The sequence below is a fragment of the Phacochoerus africanus genome, chromosome 1 (assembly GCF_016906955.1).
Source record: "Phacochoerus africanus isolate WHEZ1 chromosome 1, ROS_Pafr_v1, whole genome shotgun sequence".
Classification (NCBI taxonomy): Eukaryota; Metazoa; Chordata; class Mammalia; order Artiodactyla; family Suidae; genus Phacochoerus; species Phacochoerus africanus.
In genome coordinates this window covers 51,917,594-51,942,737 of record NC_062544.1, presented here as the reverse complement: position 1 = coordinate 51,942,737, position 25,144 = coordinate 51,917,594, and the positions used below count along the sequence as shown (strand labels likewise).

Sequence of the window (25,144 nt, the reverse complement as noted above, 5' to 3'; positions counted from 1 at the left end):
AGAAACCCCTGCATGTACACAAAGATTCTTAAAGATGTTACTACCCACAGTGCTATACAAATAAGTGTGAGCCACCAGACCATCCACGAGTGGGGAATCTATAAAATGTGGTTTACTGTGTAGGATATTATTTGGCATTTAAAATGAATGAACTAAAACTATATATAATATGGATAAATACCAAAATAATACTGAATAAGAACCTGAATAAAAAATAAGCTGCAGAAAGATGTATACAATAAGATACCTCTTAGGTTAATACTGCTTTCTATGATAATACCTACTGTTTATAGACATATGAAGTAAACAGATGGCACAATGATACCAATTTCAGGATAGCAACTACCTCTTGGAGAGAACTGATAGAAGGACTAGACTGGGGTGAAAGATCAATTACAGCACAGAGAATGGTTTAATATTATCTTTAGGGTTTTATTTCTTTGAAAAGACCCAAAGTATACAACACGGAAAATTGAAATTTGTTTAATCTTGGCAGTGAATCAACAGGCCAGTTTTTTGTAGTTTTTATATTTTTTGAATATTTCATAATTTGAAATTGGAAAGTTAAGCAGTCCTTCATTCTACCTCCTTTTGGCTAGAGATATAGGACAGTCCAGTGTCTGCTATCCAGAGGAAAACAAATAGGAAAATTCTGACAAACTTATACCAAGTGGGAAAATTCTCTTGCTCACACTGCAGTTCTATTTATCACAATTAAAGCAATCATTCTACAAATGGCTCTTTTCTGGAAGGGGAGGTGTGCAGAGATTTTTTTTTTTTTTTTTTTTTTTGCTTTTTAGGGCCATACCTGAGGCATACGGAAGTTCCCAGGCTAGGGGTCAAATAGGAGCTGCAGCTGCCAGCCTAAACCACAGCCACAGCCATACAGGATCTGAGCCACATCTGCGACCTACAACACAGCTCACGGCAACACTGGATCCTTAACCCACTGAACGAGGCCAGGGATCAAACCTGTATCCTCATGGATACTCAGATTCATTACCCGCTGAGCCATGACAAAAACTCTAGAGATTCAGATTTTAATTAACTGACCAATCAAATATTAATAGTCTGTAATTCTTAATATCTGCAAGTATTAACCCAGAACAATAAAGTTGCTAAACGAGTGTTCTAGTGAACTAGAACTCTCCTTTCCATTCTAACCACCTGAAAGTTTAGAGTATACAAACAAAATATTACAGGAAATAAAATTAAAATGCTTGCCTTTAATTGAGGGATTCTTCAAATCCCTCCTTATTAGAGTGACAAGATACCATATACTGAGTTAGATGTTCCATTTGAAATGGTACCAAGTGGTAAGTGTAAGAACAGTCTAGTGAGACAAACCTTTACTCTGTATTTTAGAATATGAACTCTTCAAAAAATTAAAACTTCATGCCAATAGGTTATGATTTTCTATAACTTACTATCTTAGCAAAAAAAACCAAAAAAACAAACACCAAAAAAACGGGAGGAAAATGACTGAGACAACATACCTGGATCAGCTGCAGTGAAAGGAACACCATCAGACGTATAGAATGTTGGTTCATTCTAGGATGAATCAGTGATAAAAATATGTAATAATTTCAGAATTTATTTTTAAAAGCACCTTCATTAATAAAGATGGCTGACGTCATTCGTCAACTGATAATATAAGAAAAAGAAAAACCTAACTTCCTAGCAGCCATTTTCATTTCACTGGGAAAGTCTATGGTCTTCAGATTTCTATTCTCTCAAGTGCTTGCAGTTCTAATCCTGCTGTCCACTGCCTGTCACACTCATGGCGACTTGGTCTGTTGTATATTATGATTTAGTGTCAGCTAATTTTTAGTTGTGGTTCCTTCCCACCAACCGTTTCTTTATGCAGGCTGAAAAGAACCTATGTAAAGAAAAAATTGGTGGGGTTGTAGGAGCATTTCCTCCATAGGTGCTTTATGTTTGGTCCTGTCTGGAGCTTCAGGGCATCCCTGGCCTGGTAACCATTTTCACTTTCTTAGTTTACTTTACTATAGCATGCAAAGTAAAAGTCTGAAATGCAGGCCTCTGATCATGAATTCTCTAAAACAGAACAAAACAAAACAAAAACAAAAACAAACAAAAAACAACCCTGCTTTTTGGAATCCCTACATTCACCCAAGTCCAAGCCTTATTAATTTCCCTTACTAATGAATGGCTCCTTCTCTAGTCCACCCTTTCACTGAGAAGTCCATATTTCTCCTCCTATTTGCCTCGTCTGCTGGCTGCCATGTGTCCCTAAGCCAGTGAAAAGCTTCTAGGTTTTAGGAGTTCCCGTCGTGGCGCAGTGGTTAACGAATCCGACTAGGAACCATGAGGTTGCGGGTTCAGTCCCTGCCCTTGCTCAGTGGGTTAAGGATCCGGCGTTGCCGTGAGCTGTGGTGTAGGTTGCAGACGCGGCTCAGATCCCGCGTTGCTGTGGCTCTGGCGTAGGCCGGCGGCTACAGCTCCGATTGGACCCCTAGCCTGGGAACCTCCATATGCCACACGGGAGTGGCCCTAGAAATAGCAAAAAGACAAAAAAAAAAAAAAGCTTCTAGGTTTTAAATTCTGAGAACAGTTTTATGTAACTTATCTAGAAATTTCCAAAACTGAATTCAAGAAGTAACCAAGTTTAAAACATAAATACTGGCATACCATAAAATAATTAGGGTCATTTTCAGGTGTCGCTTCTCTGTATGTTGAGGTTGCATGAACTCTACCCCAGTTACTTGATCGGAGTTCAACAAGCTTCAAGAGCATTTGTTTTACATCTCTGCAGACAAAAGTTGAGAATCAGTTAAAATGAGCAAGTTTATCATGCTCTAAAATATCACAGATGCCCAAAACTTTGTCTCAAAAATTTAACATATATATCCAATGTTTTGATTCTCTAGACATTCCCTATAATGACACAAATTTACCTTTTTAAAAGTTGTACCTCACCCCTTTATTACACTGATCTCGAAAAAAGATTTAGAACAGTTATACTCAAATGAGTACTGGGCTCAAGTAAGGGCCAAGCAACTGGAACATGATTCAGAAATCAGGCAGTGGGGAGCTCCCATCATGGCTCAGCAGTTAATGAATCCAACTAGCATCTATGAGGACGAAGTTCAATTCCTGGACTCACTCAGTGGGTTAAGGATCTGGTGTTGCCGTGAGCTGTGGTGTAGGTCACAGATGTGGCTCAGATCCCAAGTTGTTGTGGCTGTGGAGTAGGCTGGCAGCTACAGCTCCAATTGGACTCCTAGCCTGGGAACCTCCACATGCCGCGGATACAGCCCTAAAAACACACACACGCATATACGCACACACAAAAGAAAGAAATCAGGCACAGTGAAAGACACATTGGATATGATTAATAAGGCAGGGGAGGGATTCTAAACTCACAATCTCATATTGGTATAAGGAATGGCTTATTTCTGATGGCAAGTGGGAATGTTTCAACTACCACTAGAAACCCCAGAAGGGTTTTTTTTAATGTATTTTTTTTTTTTTTTGTAAAAGTAAATGCAACATATAAACATTCAGGATTGACCACAATATTAAGGAGACAGGGAGGAAATATTTGTTTGAATCACCACACAGGTTATATTCATCTTTCCTTGTAATGATAAGAGCCCCGCGGTCACCTGACTACAGAAAAGTACAGGACTGGCTCCTAGGAACACAAATAGGCTCTCCTACTTCTCCTCACTGGTCACACCTTAGCATGGTTCCTCCCTATCCCTTACTCAAGCAGGTCCTTAGTAATAAAGCATTAGCAAAACTCTTCAAATTACTGCCTCTTCACCCTTTTGGACAAGCTTTGCAACAGCCTGGAATAAGGACCATGTCTCAGAGGTGCCATTCTGACTAGAATGTATGAAGAAATAGGTGCAAGAGAAAAAATGGGTCAGTACAAAACTGGGAGCCAACAGTCCCTGTTTGCACCTACAACTTACAGATGTGGTCAGTGCAACATGAAGGGGAAAAGGGCAGAAGAAGGGATGGGCATGGAGGCTATCCTTGGGAGTAGTCTGCTGCTCGCCCTCACTTCTTGACCTTGCCCTGTGGAGCCACAACTTCCATGGCTTTACGCACAGTCTCCTCATCTCTAGGAACTGCATGGGCTTGACGGGCTTCAAGTTCTTGTCCAACTCACAGACAACGAGCATGCCAGTCAGCAGATGCTTTACAATGCCCCAGAAGGCTGTTGCCATGGGCTACAATCAGTACCCATTTCCCCTCCTTAATCTGGGGAACTAGTTCTTCTTTCCAAAAGGGCAGAGCTCTGACAACAGTATTTTTCAGACTCTCACAGGAGGGTAGCTGACCTTCGGTGAGGTCTGCATACCTTCAATCCTCACTGATGTTGCTGTGGAAGGGATGACTGGGCTCCACTGGAGGTAGTAGGACTTCAAAGGATTGCCCACCTACAGATCTTTACCTGGGCCTCACTATGCTTGGCAGCAGTGTTTCTGCTTTATTGAGGCAAGTCAGATCCCCACAGTGCCACTCTGAGGAGCTAAATTTTTACCATTGGCAGCCACATTTGATCAACAGCATCCAGCATTGTCTAGAGAGTCCAAACTGTTCTCTTTTGCACTGAGGTGAAGCAGATGTCAGACTCATAGCCAGCATCTTACAGTGCATGCACATACCCTGCTGGGCTCAGGTCAGCAGTGGACCAGCTGCTAAAGCAATTTTTCAGGTTCCAGGTGGCAGCTCAAGGTGCTTTGAAGGCTATGGCTCATCAAGGTTCTGGAGCCATGGCCCAGCCCCTAGCCCTGCCTGCATGCTCACACCCCACTGCCTGGCTCCCGCCACCTTTTTTTTTTAAATCCTTGAAATGTGTCCCAGGTAACTCTGACTATATATGGTTCTTTCTTTTTTTTTTCTTTCTTTCTTTTTTGGGTCTTTTAGGGCTGCTCCCACAGCATATGGAGGTTCCCAGGCTAGGAGTCCAATGGGAACTGTAGCTACTGGCCTACACCACACTCACAGAAACACGGGATCTGAGCCACGTCTTCAACCTACACCACAGCCCACAGCAATGCCAGGTCCTTGACGCACTGAACGAAGCCTCAAGGATCAAACCTGTGTCTTCACGGATGCTAGTCAGATTGCTTCCACTGAACCATGACAGGAACTCCCCATATATGGTTCTTAAAGGCAGTGCAATGCTCTTTTTTTAATCTTCAACTGAACTTACAGTAGCACTTTACTCAAATATTTAGTGAACTTGAAGTCTGAATCACTTTACTTTTCAATGGATTCACATATTATCATAGGAATATATATTTTTTCAATTTATAAATACAATTGAAGAAAAATGCCTGAGTAGAAATCACAGATAAAGAAAGTATTTCTGTAGCTCTATAAAGATTATTCTCATCAAGTGCAACAGATTAAAAACAACTCCCAAAGAAAAAGCAAGGAATTGAGATCCACTGGCTATCGACATTACTTCTTTTCCTACCTGCTACAATTTGCATCTAGGACAACATTCTCAATTCTTTGAATAATCTCTTCCATATCAGTTTTTCCTTTCTCCTTCCACGCATCTTCTAAAACTGACCCTGTCAACTAAAAAAGCAAGTATCAGAAAAATAAAGAATTCAATAAAGTATAGAAATTCTAAAAAGGTTAGTAGCAGTACAAGCATTTTTGAATTTAGCAAGTTAAATATTCCTAATTATTTTCTATCATCTAAATATTCAGGGATCACTTCACTTCATTTTTCTTGACCATATATCAGAAGTTTAATCTTAGGTTTTATGTGCCAATGACTGTACGGTATATCTGCTTTATGACTAAGACAGGCTAGATAAATTAATCAATATATCACTTATAAAAATATGCAACATGCAATAAATACAGAAGCTTTGAATTAAAAAAATATAAACTTCATTAGGAAAAAAATGAGTTAAGGATATAAACAGGTAATTCACAGAAACTTTAAAAAGACTTAAACTCATTAGTTATCAGGAAAGTGCAAATTAAAATGAGGTTTTTCTTTCCACAGAAAAATCATGACATGGAGAAGAGACTTGTGGTTGCCAAGGGGAGGAGGAAGGAGCGGGATGGACTTGAAATTTGGGGTTAATAGGTGCAAACTATTGCCTTTGGAATGGGTGAGCAATGAGATCTTGCTGTATAGCACTGGGAACTATATCTAGTCACTTATGATGGAGCATGATAATGTGAGAAAAAGAATGTATATATGTATGTGTGAGTGGGTCACCTTGCTGTAGAGTAGAAAAACGACAGAACAGTGTAAACCAGATATAACGGAAAAAATTTAAATGAGGTTTTTGTTTTTATTCATCTGTAACAAAACATAACCCAGGATTGATTATATCTATCACTGAAGGATATGGGGAAAGGGGTGTACACTCTGGTTCAGCATTTGGCAAGGAAATTTGGCATTACTTATCAAATTATGGTATACACATTCACTGAGCCACCAAATCTGTGTATAGGAATTTAACCTAAATAAACAACTACATATATAAAAATGAAAGATTACTGACAGTACTGCTGTGGCTAAACTAACTGTTCAATAATAAAATGGATAAAAAAATGTGCACGTGTACAGTGGAATACTGAGAAGCTATTGAAGCAAGAGCCATGCAAATCTATATGGCATGCAAAGATCCAAGATTTTTGTTAGGTGGTTAAAAAAAGCCACCAACAGAGTAAGATCCTACTTATGAGAGCACACACAGACAAGGGAAAGAAAGAAAAGGGAGTTTAAAGATGAGGTGGAGGGAGTTCTCTTTACGGCACAATGGAAATGAATCTGACTAGGAACCATGAGGTTGCGGGTTTGATCCCTGGCCTTGCTCAGTGTGCTAAGGATCCGGCGTTGCCGTGAGCTGTGGTATAAGTCGAAGATGAGGCTCGGATCTAGTGTGGCTGTGGTGTAGGCCGGCGGCTACAGCTCCGATTAGACCCCTAGCCTGGGAACCTCCATATGCGGCGAGTATGGCCCTCAAAAAGACGAAAGACAAAAAAATAAATAAAGATGAGGTGGAGTGAAGGACTTCCATTTCTTTCACTTCTAAATTTTGCTTCTGATATTTAACAATAAGTATATATTGCTTCTCCAACATTTAAACTCAAAAAACAAAGTCAAATGTCAATATTTAACTTAAGAGTTCCTGTTGTGGTCAGCAGTAATGAACCTGACTAGGATCCATGAAGTTGTGGGTTAAATCCCTGGCCTCGCTCGGATGGCAAAGGATCTGGCGTTGCCATGAGCTGTGGTGTAAGTCATGGATTCGGCTCAGATCCTGTGTTGCTGTGGCTGTGCCATAGGCTGGTGGCAGCAGTTCCAATTTGACCTCCTGGCCTGGGAAATTTCATACGCCTCAAGTGCGGCCCTAAAAAGCCAAAAAAAAAAAAAAGCAATACTTAAAGCAATAACTTATGGTGAATTCATTTGTGTACCATACATACTTCCCTCTTCTAAATTATACACTAAAGAGATGAAACAGTTAAATTTTAAGAAAAAAATAAGTAAAACCTACCTTCAGTAATTTTACCGCACAAATTAAATTGTCATCCATAGGATTAGAAAAAAGGGCATTCAGCAACTCCCGAAGACCAACCTGAAGAATGTCTGCTCTTGTAACCTGACCATTTGTTCCTTTGATCTTTGAGACAAAAGAAAATGAAAAGCAAATAAATAATACAAAATATATGCTCAGAATAACTTGAGCCTCTGTTAATGTTCATAAGGCATTCGCTAGCCTATTTAGCTCACCCCTTTTGGGGGACACATAGCTCTTTATACTCTTTAAAAAAAACTTTCATCATGGAGTTCCCGTCGTGGCGCAGTGGTTAATGAATCCGACTAGGAACCATGAGGTTGCGGGTTCGGTCCCTGCCCCTGCTCAGTGGGTTAATGATCCGGTGTTGCCATGAGCTGTGGTGTAGGTTGCAGACGCGGCTCGGATCCCGCGTTGCTGTGGCTCTGGCGTAGGCCAATGGCTACAGCTCTGATTCAACCCCTAGCCTGGGAACCTCCATATGCCGAGGGAGCGGCCCAAAGAAATAGCAAAAAAAAAAAAGACAAAAAAAAAGAAAGAAAGAAAATCATTAAAAAAAAAAAAAAACTTTCATCACAATGGAAGAGGTATCATAGCTCTCTGGCCTGAAGAACTGTAGGTTCAGGAGCCATATCTTATCTTTATACTTCCCACACACTGCATCATTACTTCTACATGGGAAGTACAACAGCATTTTTTTTCTTTTTTGGCTGCACCAGTGGCATGTGGAAGTTCCCGGGCCATTTTGAAGCCATATCACAGTGTCAAGCCAAGCCACTACAGTGACAATGCCACATCCTTAACCTGCTGGGCCACAAGAGAATTCATGACAACATTCTTAAAGTGACTCATTTAAGGCACATTTTAGATTGGTGCTCTTATATGGCTTATACAAAAATGGAGTTCCTGTTGTGGTTCAGCAGGTAAGCTGTGGTGTAGGTTGCAGATATGGCTCAGACCCCACATTGCTGTGGCTGTGACATAGGCCAGCAGCTGCAGCTCCAATTCGACTCATAGCCTAGAAACTTCCATATGCCTTGGGTGTGGCCCTGAAAGAAAAAAAGAAAAATGAATCTGAAAAAGATTAAGGCATGAGATTTTTTTATTTTAAAACAAGGCCTTCTATGGTAAAAAGGGGTAAGTTAGGCGCGAGATTGGACACAACCCTTTTTTTTTTGTCTTTTGTCTTTTGTTGTTGCTGTTGTTGTTGTTGCTATTTCTTGGGCCGCTCCCGCGGCATATGGAGGTTCCCAGGCTAGGGGTTGAATCGGAGCTGTAGCCACCGGCCTACGCCAGAGCCACAGCAACGCGGGATCTGAGCTGCGTCTTAACCTACACCACAGCTCACGGCAACGCCGGATCGTCAACCCACTGAGCAAGGGCAGGGACCGAACCCGCAAGCTCATGGTTCCTAGTCGGATTCGTTAACCACTGCACCACGACGGGAACTCCATGGACACAATCCTTTTAAATGCACTGACTGTGATGCACATTTGATGATGGGTTCATGTGTCCTTTCAGGAGTTTACAATACCGAGTTCTCAAAAGATCAGAGTTTAAGAAGGTATGCTTATCCAGATATAACTCGTCCCCCCCCCGAAAAAAAAATCAAGCAAATACATTACAAAGTAATATTCAGCACTTACACTGCCTACCAACAAGCATACACTCAAGTATACCAACAATTAAGCTGGAGACTTTGTACAAATACAGTTTATATGGAAGGTTAATATATAAAATGGGATCAAAAAGAGCTACTGTGGGTAATTAAGGGGAAAAGATCCACAAACTCTAGTCTTCCCTCTCTTTATCCAAAGCTTGTGCTCTACAAGGCAAGCTGCTTTTAAGTCACCACCTGAAACTCAACATATTAAATGTATTAATACTTATGATGCAAGGATTCAAAAAGGCATGATTATCTATATTCCAAAAGCTTAAATCCACATGTAAACCATGGCTTTCCAAAAGTACATAAAGACTTTAACATGCTTAGTAACTATTTTCCAACATCCTGCCATGAACAGGAAGACAAAAACGGTACACTTGGTACATTAGAGAAAGGACACTACCATAAGGCGGTACTGAGACATTATTTTCTTCCTTTCCCATTTCATTCTTAATGTTGTGAAGGACTAATATGAATACAAATCACTCATTGAGATGAGTTTGTATTCTCAGGCTTTGTCAGTACTGAACAGAAGAAAACCTTACCTCCAGGTTAAGATAAAGTTCTCCTAGAAAGAGTACAAATGCATGGAATCGTTTTCGAGTCACTTCATCCCCTTTTGCAGCTTGATCTTTAACTTCATATTCAGTCCGACATCTAATAAAAATACACCATTTGTAATTTCACATTGCTTTGTGTTTTTTTGATGCACTTTTTATTATACTCGATTTGCAATGTTGTAATAATTTCTGCTGTACAGCAAAGTGATCCAGTCATACATATATATACGTTCTTTTGCTTTGTTTTTTAAATAGTCAAACAAGATGACCATTTGTCAGTTTGGCCACAAACAATACACAGGCAAGTATAATGCACCAACACCTTGATTTTCTGTAATAAAAAGTGCTTCTGTCTATTGTAGAGACCAGAATATGCATCATCTTCTCACACTAAAATTGCTAACTTTAAGAAACTGATTAGGAATAGATTAAAATAAACCTATTAGATCAAGTTTGTAACAAGTTAAAGCAACACAGATTTCATGAAGTTTGTTGTATACTAGCACTTAAAAAACAAAAAACCGCAGCCTTACCTTATTGTCCTATAGACTTTTTAAGAAAGCAGTTTTTACTCAAGTTTTCTATAAAATATTTTACTCTTGCCTAAATATGAACTTTGAAACAGATTTTTGGTTTTATATAGATAGATAGCCTCCAACTAAGCTGAAAATAAATTAAGCCTATCATACAAATCAGAAGAGAAATAAGGGGAGAAGTCCCCAATTGAAACCACAGAGAAAGAGAGAAGTCAATTAATTTGGTCCCTATTTCCAAGAGAGACTACAGGAGTCCACTTATTTTCCCTTGCTTGATTTCCCCCTCACTTGGTTCACTTGCCTTAGAACTTACAGATATAGTTCCTACAAGATATCTAAAATAATCACAATAAGTCTGTCATTGTCTACATCAGTGAATTATGGTGTCAGCTGTTACTAAAATGAATTTTTAAATGTATTTTAAATATTCACTTTCAGTGTTCAAGATTTCATCTTTACTGATAAGGTGATTAGAACACTCTAGGGGGAGTTCCCGTCATGGCACAGTGGTTACAAATCCGACTAAGAACCATGAGGTTGCGGGTTCAGTCCCTGCCCTTGCTCAATGAGTTAGGATCCAGCGTTGCCATGAGCTGTGGTGTAGGTTGCAGACGCGGCTCAGATCCCGCGTTGCTGTGGCTCTGGCGTAGGCCAGTCGCTACAGCTGCGATTTGACCCCTAGCCTGGGAACCTCCATATGCCGCAGGAGCGGCCCAAAGAAATAGCAAAAAGACAAAAAAAAAAAGAACATTCTAGGAAAGTCTGTGTTTTATAAAACTGACTTTGATAGTTCTTTTAAAGACCAAGGGAGCAGCTTATGAAGACGATGGTTTCCACCATCTGAGGGACCAGTTTAGGTTGCTTTGGGGGAAAAAAAAAGTTTTTAAAGGAAAAAAATCACTTCTTGTCCAGGAATTTATCTTGATGTCAGTTTATGCATCATCCATAAACCCAGCAAAGCTTATGTGCCTATGTGGCTGATTCCAAAGTTTAAAGTTATATTAAATGAGCAACATTTTCTGTTTGAATCAGATATGCAAAGACACTTGTTACCTTTCTCATACACAGTGAATTAATTCCTCACCAGAAAAAAAACCAGGGATTATTTATCAACAGGACACTCTGGGTAATAATGAGAGTCAGTTAATAATGACAATTCAGTTTTCCAAGCACCTTGCTGGCTGCTTTCCTTTCTCTGTCCTTCCTTTTAAAATTTTTGCAGTTAAGACCTTTGATGAAATGAAGTTTTCATTTTGTAAATGCCATAACTACTAGATTATACATTAACAAATGTTAATTTATATATAAAAACAAGACCCAACTCTTATACATGGTTGATTACCTAGGTGAGAGGAAAGACCCTAAAACTTTAAGCTAAAGATTTTCATTATAAAAACAATACATGATTATATTTTTCTGTTTTAACCTTTTGGAAATATGGGACAAGGTCACTGCAACCCAGAAGTAAATGCTATGAAAATACTTCTGCTTTTTTCAAAGTATGTATATATTTTTAACAGAATTATGATCTGCTTTTCACTTGTTACATGATTTGCATTTCTCCACATTAATGTCTTTGACAGTACCTTAGTACTAGAGAAGCATGCACAGGGATAAAGAGTAAAAAGAGGAGTTCCATCGTCGTGGCGCAGTGGTTAACGAATCCGACTAGGAACCACGAGGTTGCGGGTTCGAACCCTGGCCTTGCTCAGTGGGTTAAGGATCCAGCGTTGCTGTGAGCTGTGGTGTACATCGCAGACTTGGCTCAGATCCAGCGTTGCTGTGGCTGTGGCACAGGCCAGTGACTACAGCTCTGATGAGACCCCTAGCCTGGGAACCTCCATATGCCACAGGAGCGGCTCTAGAAAAGGCAAAAGAAAAAAAAAAAGAGTAGTTCTCAGCCATGACTAGAGTAGAATTATTTGGGAGGCTTAAAAATACCATGCATAGGCTCTACTTCAGTCTAATTATATCAGAATTTCCAAGAGCAGGGACTCAGACCCATTTTAAGTCTCTATGTAACTCTATGGCAGAGCAAGGGGAGCAGCAGCACAAGGGAAGATAAACAAGCCTTTCTGCCATTCTACCTTCTAGAAGTGCCCACTGTTACATCTTTCTAGAAACTTTAATTTGCATTTAATTATAGGTAAGGTTAAATATATTTCCCCAAATGTACCTATTCAGAGCCATTCCAAATATTTCTATTAAAACACTGGTCTTTTTCTTACTCATTCTTAAGAGGCCCCTCTTATGACATTAAATAAGCTCACTGCCATGTATTACAAATTGCCTAATTTTTACTTTACTTCATATAAATTTATGAGCCCCTCAATATTATAATCTATATGTAATTAAATTTAATTTCCTATTTTAGGGCCTGTAGGTATCATGTCTTGCTTAAAACATCTTTTACCAACCTAAGATTTTTATTTGTCAAATTTCCCCCTCATATTTATTGTCTCACTTGTAAGTCTTTGATATATTTGAAATATATTTTAGCATAAAGAGTAAGACAGGAACCAGTCTTTGTTTCCCCCACCCACACAACTAGCCAGCTATGTCAGCAGCACAATTTGTCTTTCACGTATATATATGAAGTATCGCCTTCATCAAAAGCTTAATTTTCAAGCATCTCTGGAGTGTACTTTTGGAATCTTTTCTCTGTTCCAAAGCAGTTCAGCCACATGATGGAATACTCTGCAACCATTAAAAGTATCTTTAGGAGCTCCTGTCGTGGCTCAGCCCTTAACAAACCCGACTAGCATCCATCAGGATGAGGGTTCGATCCCTGAGCTCACTGAGTGGGTTAAGGATCTGTCGTTGCCGTGAGCTGTGGTGTAGGTCACAGGCGTGGCTCAGATCCCACATTGCTGTGGCTCTGGTGTAGGCCAGTGGCTACAGCTCCAGTGGAACCCCTAGCCTGGGAACCTCCATATGCCACAGGTGTGGCCCTAAAATGACAAAAAAAAAACCAACAAAAAAAACTATCTTTACAGAATAGGCAAACTACAATAAACTCAAAGACAACCTTGTTATTGAATAAAACAAGTTACAAGAAAATTCATCTCTCTACATTAGCTCATAAATTCAATATCATCTCTAAAATATCAAGATTTGCGTAATTTCACACGCTGATTCTAAAGTTCAGAGAAAATAACCATGCAAGAATAGCAAAGATGACTCCACACATAAAAAAGAAATGGGGAATTAAGTAGACTAGCTACTAAAAAATTAGTGTTTTAGGAGTTCCTGTCATGGCTCAGTGGTTAACGAATCCGACTAGGAACCATGAGGTTGCGGGTTCGAGCCCTGCCCTTGCTCAGTGGGTTAAGGATCCGGCATTGCCGTGAGCTGTGGTGTAGGTTGCAGACTCAGCTCAGATCCTGAGTTGCTGTGGCTCTGGCATAGGCCGGTGGCTAAAGCTCCGATTGGACCCCTAGCCTGGGAACCTCCATATGCCATGGGAGCAGCCCAAGAAATGGCAAAAAGACAAAAAAAAAAGGTGTTTTAAGCATGGGAATAAAACAGTAAGAGAGAAGGTAATAAATGTCATGAAAGTCCAGAATTAAAACTCAAGTATAAGGATGCAGTATGATAAAAGTAGAAGTTCTAATCAATAAGGAATAGATCATTCAAAAAAGAGGTATGCGAAAAACTGGTTAAATGTGTGGCAATAAATAAAATTAGATCCTTACTCAAGTCAAAAAAGTACTAAGAAGTATGTAAAATGACCATTTTTAAGATCTTACAAAAGGAAAGCCCTTTGTAAATATAAAACCAAAGGTACAGACCACTACAGGAAAAGACTTTCACATGTAAACTTTTAATACTACACAAATAAGAATGGTCTGTCCTATTCTCCAATTCAAGTTCCTATAGAAAATAGTTTTAGAAAAAGAAGAATGGTCAAATTCTAGTACATTTAGAGGTAACCTTCCTTTAATTTCATATTTTTCACACTGACCTTTGAAGTAGCAATTGGCGGAAGTTGCCACTCTGTGGACTAATTGTCAGATGATGGGACAGGTAATTACAGAGACGAGATCCCATGTAAGAGAAATTTGGGATAGATGTAGCCTTTCAAAAAGAAAAAAGTTTTACATGACACAGATATATCAAGTTAACGATGCAAATACTTAACAGCAACATTCTAAAGTGGAAAAAACATTTCTGCCCCCAAAACTGTACAGAAAAAATGTACAAGTCATTTGTAATTGTTAGGCATAAGGAAATTAATTCCCCTCCCAAACTTACACAAAGAACCAGAATAAGTACAAAGAAAAGCATTAAGGCAAGCTTTCCCCACCATTTACTTGAGGTTAGGAGAAAGCAAAGAGACACTCTGTTTACACCAATCCACTTCCGCACAAACTATGTACATACATCCAGTTGCATAGTGCTAATTACGAAGAATATTTGCTAAGTTATTGATCTTCAGGGTTTTTCAGGAATAGGATGGCACTAACTTTGGCACGTAGCAGTCTAGAACAAAATTTGCAGGCCCGTTTTGTGACCCTGGACATCACTAAACCTTCCTGAGTTTCAGTTTCTTGATTCCTAAAGAGGTGATTAATGGTACCTGGTTGGAAAGATCAACACTTAAAGAACATTCCAAACACTTGGGGTAAAGAGACAATCAAAACAGATGAGCTGTTTTTAATAATAAGACAGTGAAAAAATACTGAGTACCAAAGACTGTGTGATATAGCCAAGGAAGTGCTCAGAACTTAACTTTCACTGCATTTTTTAAATAATAGTAGAGAACACACATTAAGATGTTAAGGAAAAAAAATTAAAAATAAATAAATAAATAAATAAATAAAGGAGTTCCTGTTGTGGCGCAGTGGTTAACGAATCCGACTAGGAACCATGAGGTTGCAGGTTAGATCCCTGCCCTTGCTCAGTGGGTTAATGATCCGGCGTTGCCTTGAGCTGTGGTGTTGGTTAAGACGCGGCTCGGATCCCGTGTTGCTGTGGCTCTGGCGTAGGCCGGTGGCTACAGCTCCGATTCGACCCCTAGCGGCCCAAGAAATAGCAACAACAACAACCCAATGACAAAAAAAATAAATAAATAAAAATAAAAAAAAAGATGTTAAGGAGCTTGGCCAATGTCACAGATGTTAATCAGAGTCTAGATCTAAATTGGCCTGATTCCCCGGCAACCGTATGTTCATTCTAGTTACTAATGTGCAACTTTAGACAAGTCATGTAATTTCTCTGTTAAGCTATGTATAAAATGGGGATAAGAGTAATATCTTGCAACATTGAGGATTAAATGAGCTAACTAGAGGTCAAGTGTTTATTTAGCATTCCCTGGCATGGACTAAATATAATTATAACTTCTCATTTCTAATTATTTCCTTGCTCACACAAGACAGTGTACAGTTTTCATCAAGGAAAAAAGATTGGTTTCTCCTGACATATGTTATCTGGTACCACAAAACACTTGAAATTCAATATTTACCCTTTTCCCATTATTAGCACTAAAGTTTCCTGCTTCCTTGCTACACCTCAATTTTACTTGTATAGACAATCACTTGTAATTGTTTCAGATAAAAAGTTTAAACCTCCGTATCTCCACGCTCTATGATTTTTGAGTTTAGACATTATTTCTTACTAGTTTCCCAACAAAGATGAATATTTAGTTTTCACCCTGCTTAACCCTACTCCATTCCACTATTTTCCAATCTTTCCACCTACCTTTATAGTTACACCATGATTTTATTAGTTTTGTGTTTCCACTTAAAGCTGTACCATGTATTATAGGATTTCCCCTCTTTTGCACAACTTTGTTTTCCCTAGATTAACTCAATTTTTTTCTACTTTGTTTTTATATACTTTTCATTGACTTCTCACTAGTTTGTTCTTTTTAATAACTTCAAACACAGAGAGTGTGCTCATCTTACCAGGGAAGTGTTTCTTGGAGCCTTCTGCCCTATCGGTGAAGCCTGGCCCCTCTAAGTCTGTTATGTGCATGGCTACTGTCTCAGGATCTCATTTCACCATTATCTGGATGAGTCACTCAGTCTCTCCTATAAAATTCCCCATTTCCTTAGTTCCCATGTCTTCATCCTTGGCTTAAATCCTCTTTTTGGTAGAGTATCTCCCTTAATAACTTCAAACTGGCTACTCAGTGAAGAAAGACCTAAACAACTAATTTTTTTAGATTTTCAAGGAATCTTTTTAGCCTGACTCCATCTTTATCCTAGAGCCTTTTTGGAGATTATGCATCATAAATCAGGGTGATTCTCAGCCTTCTCCAACAGCTTAGCATTCCTTTTTTTCTTTTCCCCCTGCACCTGTGACGTACGGAAGTTCCCAGGCCAGGGACTGAATCCGCGTCACAGTTACAACCTACACCACAGCTGCAGCAATGCTGGGTCCTTAACCCACTGCACCAGGCCAGGGATTGAACCACACCTCAGCAGTGACCCAAGATGCTGCAGAGACAACACTGGATCCTTAACCCAATGTGCTAAAGTGGGACCTCTCAGGAATTCCACTTTTTTTTTTAGACTTGCCAATTAAGTTGCCACTCAACCATCTGCTTTCTAGTCTCCAAAATGGGTACTTCTATTTCCTTGTGTGAAAGTCCTTGTGGGATTCTGGCTTTTAAAAATCCCTATACTGTCATTTTAGTGGTATTTGGTGAGGAATCAAAGTTGAATACATATGTTTAATCTGTCTTTTTAAAACAAAAAAACAAAAAACAAAACAGGTCTTTTGTCAGTTGCTATGAGTAAATTCCCTCAATGAAACTTAAGAACTGTTGGGGAGTTCCTGTCGTGTGGCTCAGTGGTTAACGAATCCAACTAGGAACAATGAGGTTGCGGGTTCCATCCCTGCCCTTGCTCAGTGGGTTGACAATCCAGCGTTGCCGTGAGCTGTGGTGTAGGTCGAAGACGAGGCTCGGGTCCTGCATTGCTGTGGCTCTGGCGTAGGCCGACAGTTACATCTCTGATTAGACCCCTAGGCCTGGGAACATCCATATGCCGCTGGAGCAGCCCTAGAAAAGGCAAAAAGATAAAAAAAAAAACTGTTGGTAAATCTATTACTGACCACAGAACGTTAAAACTTAAATACTAAGTACATATTTGAAACAATGGCTTTGAGATGATCATAGAAATTGTAGTTTGCTAGGTTACAGCCTTTCTAACCAACCCTGATACAGTAAAACAAGAACTTTAATAGTAATATAGTTCTGATCTAAGAACTATAATCAGGCAGCCTATTGAAACCTAAAAGTAAATAGAAACCAGAAAAGCAACAAGAAATAAGTGTAATTCTTCCATTTTCTTATTTTATATTACTTTTAACCCCCGTAGAGGCCAAAAGTAGGGATCAGGACAAATAGAGCAGTTTTATCTTCTTAAAATCTCTGGAATTTTCAGAAATGTAAGAGTTGGCCAAAAATACTGGGGTCCAGTAACAATCCAGAACAAACTGGAAAAGTAGTCAAATGAAACACTAGATAAGATAAAAATCAACCTATTATAAGTCACCCTTTTTATATATTCCAAGTCTGAGCTGCTCTTTCAGCAATGACTTAAACACCACCAAAGGTTAGACTTCGGTTTATCTCCTACAGTTTCTGATCAGTCTCCTTTACTAACCTTAAATTTTTCTTCAAATCCAGTGACTCTATTTTCCCCCTTAAAATAGCACTAATGTGATATGATCAATATGCTAGGATTAAAAATAAACTTTGTGGAGTTCCTGTTGTGGCTCAGTGGTTAACGAATCCAACTAGGAACCAGGAGGTTGCAGGTTCGATCCCTGGCCTTGCTCAGTGGGTTAAGGATCTGGCGTTGCTGTGTGAGCTGTGGTGTAGGTTGCAGACCCGGCTCGGATCCTGAGTTGCTATGGCTCTGGAGTAGGCCGGCGGCTATAGCTCCGATTAGACCCCTAGGCTGGGAATCTCCATATGCCACGGGTATGGTCCTAGAAAAGACAAAAAAAGGATAAAAATAAATAAGTAAATAAATAAACTTTGTGTGAAAAATCTAGAATACTAGATTTTTAAAGGAATTAAGATGTAAATCCTCAAGATTTTTAAATAAAAGGTACAGAAATGTTAAGCTTCAAGTCAAGGCGTTTTGTGTGTGGGTGTTTTTTTTTTTTTTAAAGAATCATCTATAAGGCCAAAAAGTTCTCCCAGGATTTTCTGTCCCTACAATAATGCTAAGTAATTCTACATCTAGGTGGAGAGAACCAGTCTTTTTCGTGTAGTGCTTAATTCAGATACTTATAAAACCAAAGTGGTTGAAAAAAAGATTACTGATACTCATGTAGCCTTCCTCATAAATGTTCAAAGCTTCTTCCAACTTCCTGGACAGAGCCTTGGCTACACAAGAGAATCTGCAGTCTGGCTCTAGCCCTGGATCCCTATCTACAGGAATTTTATACAGCAGAGATTTAAAAACTCTCACAAACCTGGAATCCAGGAGTGTGGAGGCTGGTGAACATGGACCTGGCCTCCTTCAAGGAGCAGCCACCACCCTCAGACATCAAGGAAGCTATCCAGCGATCACCCCTGTGCTACCAGCCAACCTACCTGTTGGTAGATGAGTTCCACAAGTTCTTGCAAAGCATCATCTGTTGTAACCCAGCCATTTAGGGTCTCTGCAAACTGTTCAATTTCAGTTTCAAAACTGCCAGGCTGCTCTGTAAGATGATTCAAAAAATCCTGAACATATTCTGATAGAGTGGGATAATCCTCACAACCATCCTCATAGGATTCCTATAGATCAAAAGGCAAAAAAAAAAAATTTTAATCCATGCCCCTGGCTAAAATAAACACAATGCAGCTTTAAACTGGAATGTCTCTAGCTTAAATGATATTTCTAAGAATCCTTCACCTGATAAAATATGTTATTTTCTTCAATAAATTAAGTCCACTGAGCCAAAAGTCCACTTTCCTGCCCAATAGCCAATATGTTATAATAGAAGGGCTCCATCTAGCTGGGTAGGGAATTGTCTTCTCACCTCTGGTAGATTCACAAGAGGCTGAGAAATAAAGTTTAAACTAATATTTCACTACAATATCAATATCAAAATTAAGACTTATTTACGGATACAGTAAGATCTGTATCCATAAATTTGTTTCAAAATGGGAGGTGGGGAGGGACCGGAGACAGGGAAACAAGAATGGCCACCTGTAACTAACTATTGAGGCCATGGGTATTCATTATACCATTTTCTTTATTCTTGCAGATATTTGACAATTTCTATATTTAAAAAAAAGGTTTATCATCTGTTAATCCCCAGGAAATATATTTAGTTATTAAGCAACTATAAAATATGATAGTGTACAGTGGTAGGAGACTTTTGGGCTGCTATGTCCAAGCTTCTAGCCAATCCTAATAGCAGCAGTTTCCAATTAATTACTCTATCACTACCACCTTTAGTAGTGGCAGGAGGCTGATCAGGGTGACTACTGCAAAAAGCAAGAGATCAGAGTGGCAATCCTTACACTCACAATGTCTGGAATACCACCCAAAGCATTTAAGTTTACTTAATGGTTATGATCTAATAACTATACTGTTTGATGAAATTTACCCTTTTCCAAAAGGAGTCAAATGAGAAACCACATAAAAGAATTTTGAAGTATGGAAGCATTTTATAAAAGGGTTAAATTCTAAAGTCAGTGAGTAAATAAAGAAGAAAAAAAAAATCACACATACTCGAAATTCCACTTAGGGAAGCACCATAAGATGGACATACAATCTTAGTAGAAAGATTAACATAGCCAGTTGTTCCTCCATTGTTGGTGCTGACCACTATTTCTTCAGCTGAATACCATTTAGAGGCCATGTTGCATAATTTATATATCTCTAGACACTAAACTGACATGACATGTTGCATGTACTATGAGGCACTCAGGAAATTAGACCAGCTGCAGGAAGAGCAGATTAATGTACCCAGATCATGCTCATACAGTGTTCACTGAGCAGAAGAGCAGGTAAACACTCATACTTTAAATGTTCATCTGAATACACATTTGAATCCAATTAAAAAACCAACTGTAAGATAAAGAAGGTATTTAATGTTGATGAAATTCAAATTCATGAATCATAAACATTATAGCTATGTGACTGAGGATCAAAAGAATTAATGAGTTAAGTCAGTTAATTAGTAATGACCTGGACTGATAACTAGCACATAGTAAGGCACTGAGTGTTCAACAATTTTTAAATTTCTAGGCAAATACTGAAATGTATTCCAAATACAACATCCATGTTCTCATACCTAAAGGGGCTACAGCATAAAAAGTAAAAAGCATCCAAAAAGTAGAATGATTAAAAAAAAAACCCATATACCTCTGGTACCTAGGATGGTACTCTGCCTACTAATAAGCTAACAGACACCAATTGCATGTATAGAATATTACTCTTTCAAAACCGTCTGAGTGTTGAGTGCCTAGTAAATACCAAAGACTGTTCTAGGTGCTGAGAGCAGTCACATCACAATTAAAAGAGACCATCCTCCTCTCACGGAGCTTACATTCCATGATGGAAGACACTATTCAGATGTTGAGATGGAATAAAAAATGGTCAGCAAAGGATTCTAAAGAGTTAGCATCTAAACTGAGACAGAGAAAAAAAAAAAAAAAAAAAGATCCAGCCATACAAATATCTGAGATATTCTATGCAGTGGGCATAAGAAGCATATAGTCCTCAAGGAGATATGCATTTGCCTAATACCTTTAAGAAAAGCCAGAATACAGAAACTGAGGATGGGGCAGTTGTTAATGGGATCAGTGAGGGAAATGGGGAGACTGTGTGGGATCTTGGGGAACCACACTAAGGCAGTTGGTTCAAGAAGCAGCACAAAAACCAGGGGTGGTGGCTAGGGCAGATCCCAGCAAGGAAGGACCATGTACCAACTCATGTAATTTGTACATGATCATACAGCTAGTTATAGGAATTGAGTACAGACCAAAGCCTGTTCTTTTGACCTCTATACTCCAACCAAAACAGGGTTACAACCCAACTCTGACATATAAACAAGGATATCCCTTGCCAAAAAACCCATCTTACAATTCAAAAAACTGGTTGAATATGTTACCTTCTGTCAATATAATGGAATATCATATAGCCACTTAAGAAAAAATGATGTATTTAGCTACATGTATCAATACAGAATTACTGTCAATATAGTAAATTAAGAGAATACAAAATCATATTTTAGGACAATTTTTTAAAAAAAGAGACAGGCAATGAAAATTTCTGGAAAGACAGACAAGGGATAACAGTAGTTATCTCTATGGAGTAAGGAAATGTTCCTATTATAAATACTAAGCCTTTACTATAAAACTGTGAAGACAATGAAACATAAATGCGTACATTAAATTGGTACAACCACCATGAAGAACAGTATGGAGGTTCTTCAGAAAACTTGGGCATATAGCCAGACAAAACTACAATGCAAAAAGATACATGTACCTGTATGTTCTTAGCAGTACTATTTACAATAGCCAAGACATGGAAACAACCTAAATGTCCATCATCAGATGAATGGATTAAGAAGATGTGGTACATATACACAATGGAATACTACTCAGCCATAAAAAGAACAAAATAATGCCATTTGCAGCAACATGGGTACAACTAGATTCTCATACTACGTGAAGTCAAAAGAGAAAAACAAATACCATATGATATCACTTATATGTGGAATCTGAAACATGGCACAAATGAACCTATCTACAAAACAGAAACAAACTCACAGACATGAAGAACAGACTTGAGGTTGCAAAGGGGGAGAAGGGAGGGAGTGGGATGGACTGGGAGTTTGGAGTCAGTACACGTAAACTATTACATTTAGAATGGATAGGTAATAAGGTCCTATTGCATAGCAGAGGGAAATATATCCAATCTCCTGCGATAAACCATAATAGAAAATAATATAAAAAAGAATTCAGGAGTTCCCATAGTGGCTTGGTGGTTACCGAACCCAACCAGTATCTATGAAGATGTAGGTTAGGATCCCTGGCCTTGCTCAGTGGGTTAAGGATCTGGTGCTGCTGTGAGCTGTGGTGTAGGTCACAGACAAGGCTGAGACCCCATGTTGCAATGACTGTGGCTTAGGCTTGCAGCTGCAGTGCCAATTCGACCCCTAGCCTGGGAACCTCCATAGGCCACAGGTGTGGCCCTAAGAAGACAAAAGACAAAACAACAACAAGAAAAGTATATATGTGTATATATGTATGTATGTATGACTGAGTCACTTTGATGTAGAGCAGAAATTGACACACTGTAAATCAACTATATTATTAAAAAATTTAAAAATAAATGCATACATGAAATAATATACTTAATGTTAACCACATAAGTGTAAATTTTACAATTAAAAACAAGTTTTTGATATACAGTTTAGTTTTACAGATCTGTAGTATTCTACTATTAATTTTAATGAAAAGCAGGAAGTCTACAGGTCCCAGCTGATGGCATTAATTTCCTGTTTCTGCCAAATGTTATTCATTGTGGCAAAATGCAGTTCAGAACATTGTCTAATCTGAGCTGTGAAAGCAAAATGAAAGTTGAGCTACTCTGAACATGGAACAGGGGATTCAGAGCCTGTAGTTTCAAGCAAAAAGGGAGCACAGAGTATTCTGAGCAGATGAGCATTCCAAGGTGTTTCAATCAAAGCTTGTGTTAGTTCTCTAATACCAAATTATTTATTTATTTATTAGAAGAGATTTTCTTTGATGATAGATTTTTCTTTTGGTCCTTTTTTTAGGGCTACACCTGAGGCATATGGAAGTTCCCAGGCTAGGGACTGAATTGGAGTTGCAGCCATCAGCCTGCACCACAGCCAGGGGAACACCAGATCCGAGCTTAGTCTGTGATCTACACCACAGCTCATGGCCATGCTGGGTCCTTATCCCACTGAGCGAGGCCAGGGATTGAACCCTTGTCCTCATGGATACTAGTTGGGATCTTTACTGCTGAGTCATGACAGGAACTCCAATTTTTTAAAGTACAAATTTCTTCAGTCCTTAATGCAAAGTCAAATGGCTTCCAAGCTGAGGAATACTTAAGCTTTATTTTTCTTAGAGTTCTGTGACAAGAGATTAAGAGGGACATCAACTTAGACTACTTTAGTTTAACTTGACTGAAAGTGGACAAGAGGTGTGAAAGCAAAAAGTGGATCAATACACCCCAAGTTTTTAGCCTGAGCAACTATTTAGAATAAGAAGTTTACAGAAGATAAATTCTTTTCAATACTTGAATTTGAATGTGAGATCCTCAGAAGATGTCAAAACAAATGGAAACACAAGCCTGGAGTTGAGAGGAAGAATTAGGTTCCAGAATTATCAGCGGTAGGTAGATAGGTGATAGTCAGAATCTAAGGCAATATCACCAAGGGAGGTATAAAACAGAAAAAAAGAACTGGAGTTCCCACTGTGGCAAAGTAGGTTAAGGATCCTGCCTTGCGGCAGCTGTGACATAAGTCACAGCTCCGGCTTAGATTTGATCCCTGGCCCAGGTACTTCCATATGCTGCAGGTATAGCTGAAAAAGGAAGAATAAAAAGACAGAACCTCAGAGCCTGCAGAATCAGGGGAGAAATCACCTGCAAATTAGGAGGATTAAGTACTGCCACAGGAGCCAAAGGAAAAGGTAAATGAGGTGCTTACAAGAGCAAATGCTACAGAAGAACTGCATTGGTTGAAATCTGACAGAATAATGGTTGCAGAGTCTGGGGAGTCAGAGACTATGCAGACAAGAACAAATTAAGACAAAATTAGTATCATAAATATTCAGTTCTTATAAAAATAGGAAAACTTTTTAAAGACTGAAAAGGTACCCAGAGCATCACAAATAGGACCCACACTGGGACTTACTAAACGTTATAGATCATACTGTAGTTAACAAAGTCTATTAAGATAAGGGTTAAGAGGACAAGAGATTTTTAAAACCAAAAAAGCATCAGTAACTATAGCAAATATAAGTACAATTTAGAGGATCAGTCTGCAGAGGTCTGAACAGTCAAAAGTAAAGTAGTACCAAGAGTTAATTTTACAGTTTGGAGAACCTCACTACTGAAAGGCAGAAGAAAAACTTGGCAGTAACTTGAAGATGTTATTAGAAAAAAGGTGGGATTTTTTGTGAATGTGGGAAAGAATTTTGTCTCTCTTTCTATTTTGTCTTTTTGTCTTTTCTAGGGCTGCACCCGAAGCACATGAAGGTTCCCAGGCTAGGGGTCCCAATCAGAGGTGTAGCTGCTGGCCTACGCCTGAGCCAAAGCAATGCGGGATCCAAGCCTCGTCTGGGAACTACACCACAGCTCACGGCAACGCTGGATCCTTAACCCACTGAGCAAGGCCAGGGATCAAACCCACAACCTCATGGTTCCTAGTCGGATTAGTCTACCACTGAGCCACGACGGGAACTCCAGAATTTGGTCTCTTAATGCTTTAGGAACTCCTATGTGGAATTTTTGGTTCTTGTAAGTGAACTGTGATTAAAATATTCAAGGTGTAATGGTTTCTCTGAGAAGCAGCAATAGCCAGGAATAGATACACAAACTCACTGGTAAGGAAATTCTAGCAGGGGGATATCAGAGACAGGACTGAAGATAAAAGAGCTTAAAGTTTTAGAAAGATTATGGAAGCACAGGAAAAGACTATCATAAAAAATGTAAAGAGCAAGCATTCTTTTTTTCTTTTTTTTTTTTTTTTTGGTCTTTAGACCACCCTCAGCATATGGAAGTTCCCAGGCCAGGGGTTGAACTGGAGCTACAGCTGCTGGCCTATACCACAGCCACAGCAACACCGGATCCAAGCTACGTCTACAACCTACACCCAGCTCACAGCAACGCCAGATCCTTAAACTACTGAGCAAGG

The 25,144-nt window shown here is 39.1% G+C and overlaps 1 protein-coding gene and 1 pseudogene across 4 annotated transcripts in view; both read right to left on the bottom strand.

The window, feature by feature from the left end:
- PAIP1 (poly(A) binding protein interacting protein 1) overlaps positions 1-25,144 on the bottom strand; it is a 35,547-nt gene that overhangs the window by 5,799 nt on the left and 4,604 nt on the right. For all 4 annotated transcript variants that reach the window (XM_047764694.1, XM_047764531.1, XM_047764606.1 and 1 more), the window contains exons 3-9: positions 18,849-19,034; positions 14,259-14,371; positions 9,744-9,855; positions 7,512-7,637; positions 5,459-5,565; positions 2,653-2,770; positions 1,497-1,551 (exon numbers count right to left, since the gene is read on the bottom strand). In XM_047764694.1, the coding sequence (XP_047620650.1) occupies positions 1,497-1,551; positions 2,653-2,770; positions 5,459-5,565; positions 7,512-7,637; positions 9,744-9,855; positions 14,259-14,371; positions 18,849-19,034 (817 nt within the window). The remainder of the gene's footprint in view (positions 1-1,496; positions 1,552-2,652; positions 2,771-5,458; positions 5,566-7,511; positions 7,638-9,743; positions 9,856-14,258; positions 14,372-18,848; positions 19,035-25,144) is intronic.
- Positions 3,216-5,443, bottom strand: LOC125137782 (phosphoglycerate mutase 1-like; annotated as a pseudogene).